Source organism: Rhipicephalus sanguineus, chromosome 4 (genome assembly GCF_013339695.2).
Source record: "Rhipicephalus sanguineus isolate Rsan-2018 chromosome 4, BIME_Rsan_1.4, whole genome shotgun sequence".
Lineage (NCBI taxonomy): Eukaryota > Metazoa > Arthropoda > Arachnida > Ixodida > Ixodidae > Rhipicephalus > Rhipicephalus sanguineus.
Genome location: NC_051179.1, coordinates 145,801,567 through 145,816,945, shown reverse-complemented (window position 1 = coordinate 145,816,945; position 15,379 = coordinate 145,801,567). Strand labels below are relative to the sequence as shown.

Genomic DNA, 15,379 nt, shown 5'->3' with positions numbered 1-15,379 from the left:
TCTTCAATGAACACAAATGAATTTCGTTGGCTTAAGTAAAGAGCAGAGCTTTCGCGTTGTGTCGTGACATGAAGCTAGACGACTTAAGTAAGAATACCAGTCTCGATGTATTTTTTAGCGCCAAGACGCATAAAGAAAGCTTCCTGTTCAGGGTAATTGTGTCGGAGAAGGACACATGCCAGAAGGCCATTGCATGTTATCTTTTAGACAAGCTAAACCTACTCGAGGTTAAAGATCCCTTTATCACGAGAAATTCAGAAGTTCTCGCGTTCGGAAAAGCTAGCTCTGACAAAGGACTTAACGCCTTCTTAGCTGATGTGAAGGAACTGTATTATTCTTTGCCGCAAAATGAATTGTTGTGTTCAATCATGTTGTGTGAATCATGTATAGATGATTTGCCGCCGCCAAATCGAATCCCGCCTAATGTCCTTTTCGAAGCCCATCACCAGCTTCCTCTGTGCCTCAGACAATAAGCGGGAAGACGAGAGGCATACTGCCGTGAACGTTTGCAAGAAAATTATATATAGTTCATGAATTGGCTAGTTAAATGCGCATGAGTTGGCACTAATCCGCAGCTGGCATTATGCAACAAACGCAACGCCTCAATGTGAGGCATAAAGCAATAAACTCACAGGGTATCTTATGCATCCGCCTCAGTCCACTCAAAGTAGTAGTAGTAGTATCCTCTACTGCATGGCTCATACCCACTCAGGGGGATTGGCCAAGAAGGCGGAAGCCATCTTCTTTTTCTTCTAAGTCGAGGTACTGAACCTCCCGCGCCCCCTCTGAAAGGTTTCTGCAACTAATGTGGTTTTGCAATGCCTTCAGGATCAGAGGCATTGTGAGCTTTCTGCACCTTACCTTGTTTTGCAGTGCCTCAGGGTTCGGCCCACCTTTGACCAAGCAGTGATGCCATGTAATGAGTTTGCCAGAATTTGTGACCCCATGGTGGCGTCACATGGCGAGTATGCGCCAAAGACATTGAGTGAATCCCACTACTCACCACTGGATGAATAAACTTTATTTCGGTCCCTCGGAACGCGCCCTAGCACGTTGCGGGCCGCTCCCACGTCGGAACACTAGTCCACTAAAAATCGAGGCAGCAGTTCGTCCAGCAAACTCGTATGCGTCACAAAAATCGGTGCGGCTTATCAGCAAACTATCATCATCATAAACGCCTATGTGCCACAGAAATTGGGTAATCCCACTACACACAACTTCTACTAAAAAGGAAGAAGGCAAAAGCTAGCCCCACAAATGGCGTGCGCCACTGTCACGCGATAATTTGTGTTTATAAAGGGTTGTGGCTATACTAACACCTCAAAGCTTAACAAGGAGTGTTTAATAAAGAGCAGTGGTACAACATATCGCAGCATCTTAAGCGAAAGTTTCTTTGTAAACCTGTGCATAAGAGTGGTATGGTCGAAATGCCATAAAACTATACTACCACCTCAAAGCTTAACAAAGAGTATTTAATAAAGAGCAGTGATACAACATACCTGAAAGACTTGCAAAACCTAGAAGGGAACCAGCTTCGCTGTTTCATCGGTGTCCGCGAAAAGGGGCTGGTTGAATTTTTTATGGGAGGGGGGGGGGGGGGGGGAGGGCCAACACTGTTTTATTTCGAAAGCTTGCTCTTAGGCATATTACAACACGGTGTCAAAGACACACGAACAGTGGCCAATGGATCCAAAGGGCAAAGTCGGTTGGTCACCCAAACCTCGGGCCTGTTGCACGGTGGTGACGACGTTGTTGCACGGAGGTGACCGTCACGTAATTCATTGCAAACATGTACAAGTCCACAGCAAGTGTGTCACTGTCACATCGCGGATTGGGGCGTCACAAAATGAGTACGGTGCACCATCTATGGCAGCGGTACTGTCATGGTCACACAGGGGTCACAGACGGGGTTAGCTTCGATCTTTAAATTCCTATTGTAAAGATCGACGCGACAGTGGCGCGGTGGTTTCCATTTATGTGGTCGCCTTATGCGGCAAGCAAAACGCAAACGGCAACGCCGCGCCTGACCGACAGCGGCTTATTTCTCTGCGCGGTCGCGGCTCGAGCGACGCGAGGGTGGCAGATAATGATGGCGCTACACTAGTAATGCTCCACCATTCTGGCGAAGCAGTACAACACATTTAAGTTTAAGCTGCGTCGCTCATCTTGCACTTCTCAAGTTATCTTTTTTTGCGGGGGCGGGGAGGATGTATAGATGATGTAATTTCGTAATTCACTACATAGCTGCATCAACAGTCTTAAAGGTTATGAACAGTGAATACGTTTTCACGAAATCAGAGAAAGGAACAGAAACGGATCAGGGCTGCCTTTGGCTGGGTAGTAAAAATGGTTATTGACTGTCCTGCAGCTTGATGACCTGGGCTGAAGTCTCGCACGTCGGAAGGTCCAGGCCTTGCCTAGTCACCGCTTTGCGGATCTACTAGACGGCCCTTATACAAAAAAGTCACAGTTTCGCCGCAACGGCGAAGCAATGAATGCGATAGCAATAAATTGTAATGCAACGCGAAGAACGGAAAGCAGCTTGAAATTGCCAGCGCGTCGCTCGAGCCCAAAGGACGCACGAAAAGAACGCACACGGGACGAGCGCGAACTAACGCGTCACAGCTCGACAGTTGAAGCGCACTGCTCAAACATAAAGCAGGACGCACGAAACAAACGAACAGGTACACACAAGACGAGCGCGAACTAATTGTCATAGTTGTTACTTATTTCTGTTTGAACAGTGCTCTCCTTTCCCAAACGCGGCCGCTGCAGCGAGCGAAGCGAAGCACCCCACCGGCCGCCCCTTCTTTCCTCGAGATAAGCGCACGAAAGCGACCACGCCCTGTAGAGCGAAGAGCAACGGCGTCGGCGTTCGCAAGAGCGGGGCGACGATCTTTAAAGCGCGCCACACGCGCACACGTCGCGCCATCTATGTGGCCACTAAGAAAGCATGCTGAATTACATGGTGTATATAAATAGCTCACCGTTAGCAGGCTGAAAGACGGTGCTGTCGTGGCCTAACGTCTAACGCGGCGGGCTGCAAATCGAGGCGTCACCCGTTCGATTCCGCGCGTCGGAAAGAATTTGTTAATTGTTTTTCTTTGTGGCTTTTCTATATATATACATACTTATGCATATACGGCGAATGACGGCGACGGGGACGGAAATTTTCCAGCCGAGAGTGTCCATATAATTGCTATCGCAATAAAATATTTTTGCTCAATTCCTCTTCATTTCTATTTATTTCCTTTACAAGTAGTCATACTTCCACACTGTAAAAAACACATATACCTTACATGTAACTTTCAATGTAACATATAACAGCACATTTCCGTACAATCTTGCCTTATCAAGACCATTTTTTTTAATTGATCAACTCGGACATTGCCTACGCGATTGTTCCCTCACCCACCATCGTGGTGGGTACGCACCATGTTTCAGAGGCATATCATCATCAACAAAATGCAGTACACCGAGGTGACGGAGCGCCCCAAATGCTGTGCCTGGGCTACACGCCACTGGGAACCTGGCGTCATAGTATCGTCGATCGTTATAGGCGCCATCCTGGGCCTGTCGCTGCGTGGCCAGTCTCTCACTGAACGGCAGTTCATCTACATCAGCTTTCCAGGAGAGGTGTATTCCAGGGTAGGATTCTGTCGCTTGAGGATCACAGCCCGCGTCTTATTGAGTGCGAAAGGCACACCGCCATCACAGCATGCATCAGCGACGTGCAGCATTCGTTCCAGACGGCAAGCATTTGATATGAGAGTTATTCTAGCAAAACGGAAAGACGAGCTAGTTAATTATCCTAGGTATGCGATTTACTTCGACTTGAAGAGAGTAGAGCTGCTCACGACGAACGAGGCGAAAATGTGGGATATTGAAAGGTGTTGACCAGAAACTTACCGCATACTTTCAACAAAGTGCAGAATCGTTGCATTGTAGTAGTACTAACGTATCAAGGAGTAACTTGGAGGTTAACGATCTTGGCCACAGACGAAAAACCTCGCAATCACACAGAGATCGGTAGTTAATGGGGTTAACGCGAGGAGACGCGAAAACATGTACTATCGACGTCAAATGAAGCGCGAACAGCGGCAAGCATTAGAAATGGTATAGTGCGCGCCATCCATTCATCATCATTGACAGGCGCGCAGCATTCCATTTTGGCAGCACTGCACATGTCCACGGTGATGACTGACTGAATATACTTTTGCTAATGCTTGCAGCTGTTCAGGTTTTCATTTGACACCGATAGTATACTCACGGGTTGAAACGTGAAAACTGGGGGCAAACTAAGGCACGTACTTCCGTTTCCAGCGTCTTCAGTTAGTGTCATATCGGCCTAATTTACATTGGAACGCTTACATCAGAGCTAGCATTACTTTTACTGGCCATATTTGTAGCGACAAGACGCGGTTTTCTTGAGCAATTGCTCATAGAAGTCGTAACAGTAAAAAATGAATGCGATAGCAATAAATTGCAATGTAACGCGAAGAACGGAAAGCAGCTCGAAATTGCCAGCGCGTCGCTCGAGCTCAAAGGACGCACGAAAAGAACGCACACAGGACGAGCGCGAACTATCATGCGTCACAGCTGGACACTGGAAGCGCACTGCTCAAACATAAAGCAGGACGCACGAAACGAACGAACACGTACTCACAGGACGAGCGCGAACTGTCCCAGTTGTTGCTTATTTCTGTTTGAACAGCGCGCTCCTTTCGCAAACGCGGCCGCTGCAGCGAGCGAAGCGACCTTCGTACGCTCTGTGACTTCAGCGCGGACATCGCGGGGAAAGCACAAGACATACAACCCCCCGCTACACTCCCCCCCCTCGCCAGCCGCCGCCTTCTTTCCTCGAGATAAGCGCACGAAGGCGACCACGCCCTGTAGGTGGAAGAGCAACGCGTTCGCAGGAACGGGGCGACGAACTTTAATGCGCGCCACGCGTGCACATCGCGCCATCTATGTGGTAACTAAGAAAGCATGCTGATACAAGTGGTGTATATAAATAGCTCACCGTTAGCAGGCTGAAAGACGGTGCTGTTGGTGGCGTAACCGTCTAACGCCGCGCGCTGGAAAGCGGGAGGTCGCCCGTTCGATTCCGCGCGTCGGAAAGTTTTCCTGAAGTATTTTTCTTTGTGGCTTTCATTATATATATATATATATATATATATATATATATATATATTATATATTATATATAGACATATACGGTGCATGACGGCGGCGACGGCAAAAACCAGCCGAGAATGTCCATATAATTGCTATCGCAATAAAAAGTGATGTCGCGTTTCCATGTGTGAGCACTGTCCGTTGTATGTTGTCGTGCAGAGGGCTTTTATTCCGCCACCACGAAAGTCAACGAAGCCTTCATAGAAGGGTTCTCTTTTCGCATTTGTTCTGGACCTCGGATACAACGCACTCATATCGTTCAAGTATATTCACGTTATGCAAGCATGGGTGTGTGGCCCAGTTGTGAAGTGAACGACTTTGGGCCAGTTGGTGTTGCATAATAAAAAGGAAAAAACAGCGCTTATGCGACGAGGATAGGGAAGCGGCGCACCGTGTGTCGTCCCTTCCCTGTCCTCCTCGTATAAGCGCTATTTTTCCCTTCCAGTTGTCAAGACACTCGCTTTCGGAGCATGTGGGCCCGGGATGAAATCCACTCCTGTCAAGATAATATATTCTTTTTGTTCGTTTGTTTCTTTATTCGCGGCAGTGACGTAAATCTAAGATAATCAAAAGGGTGGACGCGTCTTGCCATGGCGGCCATTTTGTTTCATAAATGTACATTTTATTTCTAGTCATATAAAAATTAAAACCCCACTTCGAAATAGAGTAAAAAAAAACGAGCAATATTTTTTAAAAATCACAGAATCATAGTCGAGAATTGGATTTGTAGTTCATTCTCAATGGATTCCGCCTAATAGTCGACATAAAGAATAACGGTAGATCATCAGGGGATTCTTTACTTATTTGCATCTTAAAGTCCAGCACAATAAAATTGCGGCGCGTCAACCCATAGCACTCATAAAGCTCGTGCAACACAGCGCCTATTGAAACAAAACGTAGCTTTCACTTTTGTACTTCGCGTCTGCTCTTAGCAAGGGCTTTAGAATTTAGAATTTTTTTGAAGGAGTGTGCGCTATACTTAATTTTTAAAGCAAATTAAATGATATCTAAAAGCTAAATCTCAAGGAGGGACACTTGCTAGGGGAGTCCCCTCCCCTCCCAGCCTGAACAAAAGGGGGGGGGGGGTCAGGACCCCCCTACTCCCCATGATTTACGCCAGTGATTCACGGATGTCTTTTCTAATGTACTAGTTTCTTCCGTCACTCCATAAAGGGTGCAATAGGCTCGATTTTAATGATTCAAAATGCACCACTGCTCCTTAGGTGGTGCTGAGGTTTTTGATGTACGCACGCAGCGATCTGCTCGAAGCTAGTACATAACAGCTCGGCTGTCAAAATATTCATTTGTTTGGAAACGTCCTGAGTGGACTCCTATGACGTTTGCGCCATTCTTACCTTGACCTGAAAAAAGAAAGAGAACATTGCTTAAGTCGTTACGCTCACTATCTTTCTGCAGTCAGCGATGTTTGGCTAGCTCGCCGCATTGGGGTTTAATTTTTTTTTTTTTGCGGCGTTAGTGACACGTTTGCCTATACAGGATGCAATGCATTATCGGAAATGGAAGCAGCAGAATATGGTCTGTGTTGTGGTTGCAGTGAAGAACAGCGTGGTCAAGTCGTTAGCTATAAGAGTGAACCCTTCAGTAGGGCGAAGTTGTCCCAAGCAAAAAAGCCGGCAGATCCCACGCATTGTGGGAATCGATGTAATGCGAAGCAGCCAGCAAAGAGCTGCATACATCGTCTTGTATGTCGTTGAGGAAAATGTGTGTCATGGTTTTCATGTTAACTCCTATTATTTATGTTCGTCACACAGTGACGTCGCGCAAGACCAATTCCGGGGTAGATCAAGCTAGCGAAACGGCCACCAGCGCGCCATGAGAGTGGCACGCAAGTCATGCTGTACATGACATGCGTGTCATGATTTTCATGATAACTCGTGTTATTTATGTTCGTCACACGGTCACGTCGCAAGATACCAATTTTGGTGTATATCAATCTAGCGAAACGGCCGCCAGCGCCCCATGAGCGTGGCACGTAAGTCATGCTGTACATGACATGCGTGTCATGATTTTCATGATAACTCGTGTTATTTATGTTCGTCACACGGTCACGTCGTAAGAGACCAATTTTGGTGTGTATCAATCTAGCGAAACGGCCGCCAGCGCCCCGTGAGCGTGGCACGTAGGTCATGCTGTACATGACATGCGTGTCATGATTTTCATGATAACCCGTGTTATTTATGTTCGTCGCACGGTCACGTCGTAAGAGACCAATATTGGTGTATATCAAGCTAGCGAAACGGCCGCCAGCGCACCATGAGCGTAGCACATAAGTCATGCTGTACATGACATGCGTGTCATGATTTTCATGATAACTCGTGTTATTTATGTTCGTCACACGGTCACATCGGAAGAGACCAATATTGGTGTATATCAAGCTAGCGAAACGGCCGCCAGCGCCCCATGAGCGTGGCACGTAAGTCATGCTGTACATGACATGCGTGCCATGATTTTCATGATAATTCGTGGTATTTATGTTCGTCACACGGTCACGTCACAAGATACCAATTTCGGTGCATATCAATCTAGCGAAACGGCCGCCAGCGCCCCATGAGCGTGGCTCGTAAGTCATGCTGTACATGACATGCGTGTCATGATTTTCATGATAACTCGTGTTATTTATGTTCTTCACACGGTGACGTCACAAGATACCAATTTCGGTGCATATCAATCTAGCGAAACGGCCGCCAGCGTCCCATGTCATGCTTTACATGACATGCGTGTCATGATTTTCATGATAACTCGCGTTATTTATGTTCTTCACATGGTCACGTAGCAAGATACCAATTTCGGTGTATATAAAGCTAGCGAAACGGCCGCCAGCGCCCCATGAGCGTGGCACGTAAGTCATGCTGTACATGACATGCGCGTCATGATTTTCATGATAACTCGTGTTATTTATGTTCTTCACACGGTCACGTCGCAAGATACCAATTTCGGTGCATATCAATCTAGCGAAACGGCCGCCAGCGCCCCATGAGCGTGGCACGTAAGTCATGCTGTACATGACATGCGTGTCATGATTTTCATGATAACTCGCGTTATATATGTTCTTCACACGGTCACGTCGCAAGATACCAATTTCGGTGCATATCAATCTAGCGAAACGGCCGCCAGCGCCCCATGAGCGTGGCACGTAAGTCATGCTGTACATGACATGCGTGTCATGATTTTCATGATAACTCGCGTTATTTATGTTCTTCACATGGTCACGTAGCAAGATACCAATTTCGGTGTATATAAAGCTGGCGAAACGGCCGCCAGCGCCCCATGAGCGTGGCACGTAAGTCATGCTGTACATGACATGCGTGTCATGATTTTCATGATAACTCGCGTTACTTATGTTCGTCACACGGTCACGTCGCAAGATACCAATTTCGGTGTATATAAAGCTAGCGAAACGGCCGCCAGCGCACCATGAGCGTGGCACGTAAGTCATGCTGTACATGACATGCGTGTCATGATTTTCATGTTATGACTTGTCATTTATGTTCGTCATACAGTCATGTTACGCCATACCAATTTTGGTGCACATTCGATTAACCAAGCGACCAGGAGAGCACAAAGTCGTAGGCGGCTAGATAGATAGATAGATAGATAGATACGGTCAAAGTCGCAGAAGTTCGCTAAGAAATGCTTCGCATTTAAAAAAAAAGTGATGCAGCACGACGGCATCGGCCAGCACAAATGTGCAATTTAGATCTACCAGATCGTCCACTTATACTTGGGTTCTGGCGAATTGCAGCATAATCACTGACGCTCGAGTACGTTCCAGAATGTATGAAACTATTGTCGTTCAGTAGAACTTTCTGCTGGGCGAGTTGGTTCATAGACGAAAACTTTGTGATTTACAAACGTATCCCTATACATCTGACTAAAGGCGAGGCCAGTACCAAGTGCTTCTTCTTATGGTTCCTCTTATTGCACATAACGTGAAATAAGAATAATTTTATTGCAGCTAGGCAATATATGAAAAATCAATGCCTGCTAGCACATGCGTAGTACACATTATCATGTCAACGTGAGTAAGGAACGTAAGAGAGAAGTTAAAAAAAATGCATCATGTGTCGTTCCTTCCTTTTCTTCGTCGTATAAGTGCAGTTTTTCCCTTTCGTTAGGCAACACCAACTGGCCCAACGTCGTTGACTTCGGCTCGTACTGTATGTTCCGAGATATCGGTATTTTGGGAGGATTGGTTGCTCTATTAAAGCTCAAATACTGTTTTCTTCGAAAGGTCAGCTGCAACTACATTTCGCTAAATTCATGAAGTGTGAGTAGCACGTACCACGGACTTAATATTGGCAAGACCGCAATGGTGGTATTGATAATAGTTTTATTGGTAGCAACATTCGAACAGCGCCTATGCAGACGACTCTTGCACCTAGCCGTTGTAGGTATGACATGGGTGGGGACACGCCGCTTCCGAGATATTTCAGTGCTCGTTTACCTCTGAGGTCACGACGGTAAGCTGCGCGTTGTAGGCCACGTGTTTGTCATGCAGGCGTCGCTTTTCCTGTTTCGGTACCGATAACGACTATTTGTGTGCGCTTTCCCAAATTAAGGCTTCCTCTCTTACATCCACTGCAAACTTCTGCATAGGAACCTCCTTTGTATTTGCACTAGCTAGGCTGCTTACTTAGTATTAAATTTCGTTGCAGATTACGTGTAACATGCCCCTTATTCATAAATAAATATTGTGCACGTGGCCGCATAAGTATATTTAGTTGTTATCGGACTGCAGATGTTGGCCATGTTGTTGCTGCCGCTCAAGATGTCTTGCATCGTGGGCTCCATTGGAAGCACCTCGTACCGCACGGGCGGCAAGATGCTGCGGTGCGCGCTCGCCTATTGGTCCCTAAGCGCCGCCAGCGCCGCCGCCGTCGCCTTCGGCAGCGTGCTGCTCTTACGAACTGTTCGCGACGAGATCGCTTCGTCGCTTCAGCTCAGCCCTTCGGCGGCGATCAACGTGACCGCCATTCAGACTACGGATCTCGCCATGGAAATGATCAGGTACGCATGTTTCGAATGCTGGAAGTGCAGAGTTTTTCACGTTATTTGTCCCTTGCAAGAACGTTAGGCTATATAATATTTTTGTCTGCACAGGTGTACAAGCTTAAAGTACGCCCCGTGTAAGTAGTGTGTTGCTCAAAAGCCACAACTTCGCCTCAAAGGCAAATAACTGACAGCAACACCAATGCACCTGACAGCTATAAACAAATTTTGTATAGAGTTCTATCGACCCTATATATTACAGCATACATTCGCGTACTAACCAAAGTGACGCGCATGGTGTCACGAGGGCAGGCAATCACTAACACACCTCGTTGATGTCAGCGAACCCTCACTTTTGCAACCCTGGCGTGATGCACATCACAAACACAAGTGATCAACTGCATCGGATCGAGTTGTTTTTGACTGATTTGAAATAACGGCAGCTGCAGCACTAGGTCCACGGAGTTCAGGGGGTGCGGGGAAACAACCATCGCGGCTGGCTCATTTTTAAGCATTAAAGGGCCATGACACCCACTTTTCGATCGTAGTCTCTGTTATGCGGGTTAATCCTTGCGCGTTTACAAGCAAGCTGGCGAAATTTAAGCGCATTCGCTCGAGCACATAATTTGTAATTGAATATTTTATAAAAACGCGAGCGCCCTCAGCGTCGGTCAACACTGGCACACCCGCGAGCCGTGACTTAACAAGCTGGTTGCTTTGCGAGCGTCTGCATTCCCAAGAACGATTTTCTTCCGTGGTCAGCTGTGCGTGCAATTGAGCTATTGTAGCCTTTTTCAACGAGGCATTCAAATTGAAAGATCTGCAACGGCTGAAAGCTTGGTAGAAGACTTTGGCAGCACATGACGTCACACACGCCATTGGGTCGCCGGCGGTGGGCGGGGTTTATAGCCGGTACCTTCTAGGGCTCATTTTGCGCTAAAGCATTCTTTTACAGGCTATTCTTCATGTTTGTATAGGCATAATAGACCCTCTACTTCTATTCTGTGCTGAAAATCGAAAATTGTTGAGAGACCATGTCATGGCTTTTTTAATTGAATTTACCTCCCACCGTCGACGGCCTTCAAGCGACTTTGAGCGAATTTCCAGCGCCGTTATCTGGGCACATCATACGACACATTCTGGCCCTCAAGCGAGATCATACGGGTACTCGCACGAGAAAAGACGAGAACATATACATCCCGGCATCTCGCCAAAAGTTCAAAACAGCGCGGTCTCTGACATAGACCGTTTCTACAGGACCTCGCTACTTACGCTTTTTAATGCCCAAACAAGTTTCAAAAATATTGCTTAAGGGTTCTTCATGTTTGTTCACGATATCACCGAAGCTGTCGCGTCTCCTACTTAGACCTTTTATCTGCGATTTTGAATAGCGACGTTACAAGGGAGGTACACGGCATCGTAAGGTAAACTTTGTATTCCTCTTTTCGCGCTGGGATCGGGTTATCTGTGCTCTGCTAAGGATGCACGGCAGGCTTGTTGGTGAATCGTAGTGACCAAGGGCATAGCGCATACATAACGGAACAAAGCGAAAGACACATAAACACACGTACACAGAGCTAACTTTCAACAATACAGTGGATTTACAGAATCACCACTACATATACCCTACATCAGGTGCGTAACAGGACACGTGCTCAAAAGAAACAATCATAGATCTGATACACATCTTCGCGTCACTTTCTGAAATTTTGTTTCTTTAGCTGATAATATATGGTTTACCAATGCACGTGTTACCGAACTTGGCGATGAGCTACGCTTCGATTATTAGCCTCGTAACTTCGTTCCTGTTCTTTCCAAGAATACGTTTAGATTAAAGAGAGGTTGGCATGCGCACTCCTTGCAGTGAATTGCAAGGAACACGTCAGGTTGCGCCTAGCATGCCCCATACGTTAGCGGGATCCGGTAGATGACACCTGTGTTGAACAGGGCAAGCTTGTTTCGGTAGTTCTTATCGCAAACACCTTTTTCAACTCGCTCCGGTTTGGCCTTTTGCCACAGACTGATCAGCTTGTTCGTCGCCGAGAACACAACATGCATATTGCAACGCCGTGCTATTTTCTTACGCCTTACGAGATCAATGTACAAGGTCAAAAGCGTAGCGGTGATCCCGTACATTTACTGTTGCAATATGCGTGTTGTGTTCTCAGCGCCGAAGAAGTTGAGCAGTCTGACGGACACCTCATGCAAGGAGGAGGCTTCCCGCTTAAACCTATTGTTCCGAAACCTAGCATTAGTAACACAGTAACATAAATAACGCAAGAATGCTCATTGTAGGTCAAAAATTGTATACTGATAAGTCGGGTTCGGCAATGCGATGGAAGTGGTTTTCTGAACTATCGGAGCCGCACTGACGTGATGAGCTATCTAGTACTTTCGAAATGCAAATACACAAAAAAAAATGATCGCTGATAACGGTTTCCATCACGCCTGCGTGAAATGCCTTGTAGGAGATCGAGATGATGTGATTAATTAATGATAACGGTCAACTGTCAGTACAACATGTTGCTACTGTTATTCAGGATTGAAACCTAGAGCAGACAAACCATACTAAAATGTAGTATCGCTGGAGGCGTCAAGTAAATTAGAGCTTATATTTATGCACTACGGGAAACACCATTTTTACAAGCTTGCTCGTTCAAGTTAGGACATTGCAATAGCCGGAACGAACGCGAGCGATAGATAGCGTCAGGAATAGTTACTGCTGCGTCTGACTGAGGAGAAAACGTTTAGCTATACTGATTCAAATATCACGGCATTTAAATGTATAACATGTAACCTTTTATAGAGAATAATGTTTATAAGAGTGATAGCTGAGAATACCTTACACTCTTAATCAGGTTCTGGGTAAATTCCGGCTATATCCACGAAACTAGACGAAAAATGTCCGCTTTCCTGGCTATATCTAGCACTTTAAGCGTGACCTGATTAATAGTGTAGGATCACCTGTATGATGATAGTTTTCATTAGAATATAGAGGAACAGATAAGTCACTATCACTTAGTGACAGCGAAGTTTTCAGAGCCGCGAAAAACGGGAAAATGATGATCACGGAAAAACAATAAAGCAGAAATCCTGGCACGGTTTTTGCGAAGAGGGAAACATTAAAGTATATGGAGTTCTCGAAGACATATCAGTATCACTCAGCAAAAAAAGAAGAAAGAAGAAAAATAAAATCGGGCATCTTTTTATGACCTCGTGTACGAGGCATTTAGGTTATCGTTACAAGCGATGCGGTCCCAGTCAAAAAATCCGACAGGCTGTCGGTCTGTCGGCCTGAAAGCAATATGTTATTTTGGCCTGTCGGTCTGTCGGGTCTATCGGATTTATCGGGACTATCGGGTTTATCGGGACTGTCGGTCTGTCGGGTCTATCGGATTTATCGGGACTGTCGGGTCTATCGGGACTGTCGGGTTTATCGGGACTGTCGGTCTGTGGGAACCTCTGTCGGTCTGTTTGCACCTGCAACGCGGGAGGGGGCTCCTCCTCCTCCTCCTCGAACGCCTCCACGTACGGAGGGGTTGTGGCGGCCAGGGGCGTAACCAAGGGGTGGGGGGTGGGGTTAAAGCCCTACCGAAATTTTTCAATTTTGCTTGCGTATATATAGACGCATCATACAAACGCACGCACGAGCATACAAAAAGCATGGTTGAACCCTCTCCTCCCCCCCCGAAAAAAATTTCTGGCTAAGCCCCTGGTGGCGGCCTATTCTTATGCCGCAATCTGTAGTTGTAAGGCTTCACCACAACCCTGGCCGAGGCCTTTCTGGCAAAGGTAAACTTCTGTGCTGTGTTATTTAAATAACTAGCTTATTAAATGCATGTGCCAGCGGTTGACCACATGCATTGTTCCAGTACAAAAACGCACCTTCAGTTTTGACATGTAATATACAACTCCTATGGCCACTCTGGTTTTGCAGTGTAGCTTTTAACTGCACTTAATATGCTATAATATGAAGTTTACAGCCTATGCTGAAGCTTCGTGCAATTTCTGCACCACTAATTGGCAAAAACTGAATTGGTCATGTATACATGAAAAGCATGCATACTCATTGGCGCAGCGGCCAACACCAGAATATTGCTGGTGGCAGCCAAATTCACTTCCTAACCGCAGCAGCTGGAGAAGCGAGCGCAACTCACATACTTGACGAGTTTCCACTCAAAGATGTTTGCCTGAGCATGAACTGTCTACCCCTGAGAGCCACATTAATTTTATCATATCCGTTGGCTGGACGTGTTCACCCTTTGCTGAGCGGCGTTTTGCTGAACACAGTCCAGATGAGAAACACTGCCAGACACACAAAAGACTTGCTCATGCGCTCGAAGACTACCAGCCACTCGCAAGAGACCACAGGTTTCCAAGCAGATGCCATGAACTCGTGTCAGCCTAGGAAAGGTGGCCATAGGCTGTACAGCATTAACACTTTGCCAACCTTGTGTAATTCTAGTGTATCAGCAAGGTCTGAGCAGTCTGTGCCCACAACCACCAAGCAGACTGCATTGCTGTTGCCCTAGAATATCAGTGCGGCCAATTGCTGCCCCAGGATTTCCCGCAGTGGTCACAGAGCTGCAAGTGGAAAATAGTCGGCTGCACCTGTGACGATCATCTAAGAACCACCGTCACCCACTGGAACCATCTTATGCAGCTTAGTATGCCAAATCACAGCATGGCCAAGCCAAGATGACCACGACCCAACATAGGCAACGTTGCAGGCTAGAGTCCCTGCGATACAAGTTCGGGCATGCAAGATCCTATAAAAGTCGGCTAATTTGTGTGCTTCAATGTGCATTTCAACTCCTAGTGCAACCACCACGAAGCAGAGCACACCAGCACCAAGAGGTAGCGCTACGGCCACACCAGTCACACTTCAAGCCCATAGTCTGGGTGTGCTTTAAATATGGCATCATATAATGAATGGAGTGTGTATTACCATATGTTTGAATGAAGTGTTACAAGTTTTTTCTGCCTTTTACTTGATTCTGTCCATAGAAGAATCTGTAAAACTACATGTTCTACTATGAACAAAAGAGGAGTTAATTAAGGGCTCGTTTGTTAGACAAACATACAAAGCCGCCAGGTAATGAAGTCAACAAATGCCTAGGGGATGTCATTCAAATTTTTTATAGTTCGAACTGAGCATTGTTCTACTTTCTCTGGCAATCCGCCAGTTTCT

General features: G+C 46.4%; 1 protein-coding gene across 1 annotated transcript; it reads left to right on the top strand.

The window, feature by feature from the left end:
* The first annotated feature begins 3,435 nt into the window (after positions 1-3,435).
* LOC119391687 (neutral amino acid transporter A-like) lies at positions 3,436-14,720 on the top strand. The gene is made up of 3 exons (XM_037659348.1): positions 3,436-3,648; positions 9,938-10,206; positions 14,654-14,720. The coding sequence occupies exons 1-3, from the start codon at positions 3,436-3,438 to the stop codon at positions 14,718-14,720; spliced, it is 549 nt and encodes a 182-aa protein (XP_037515276.1).
* The last annotated feature ends 659 nt before the right edge of the window (positions 14,721-15,379 follow it).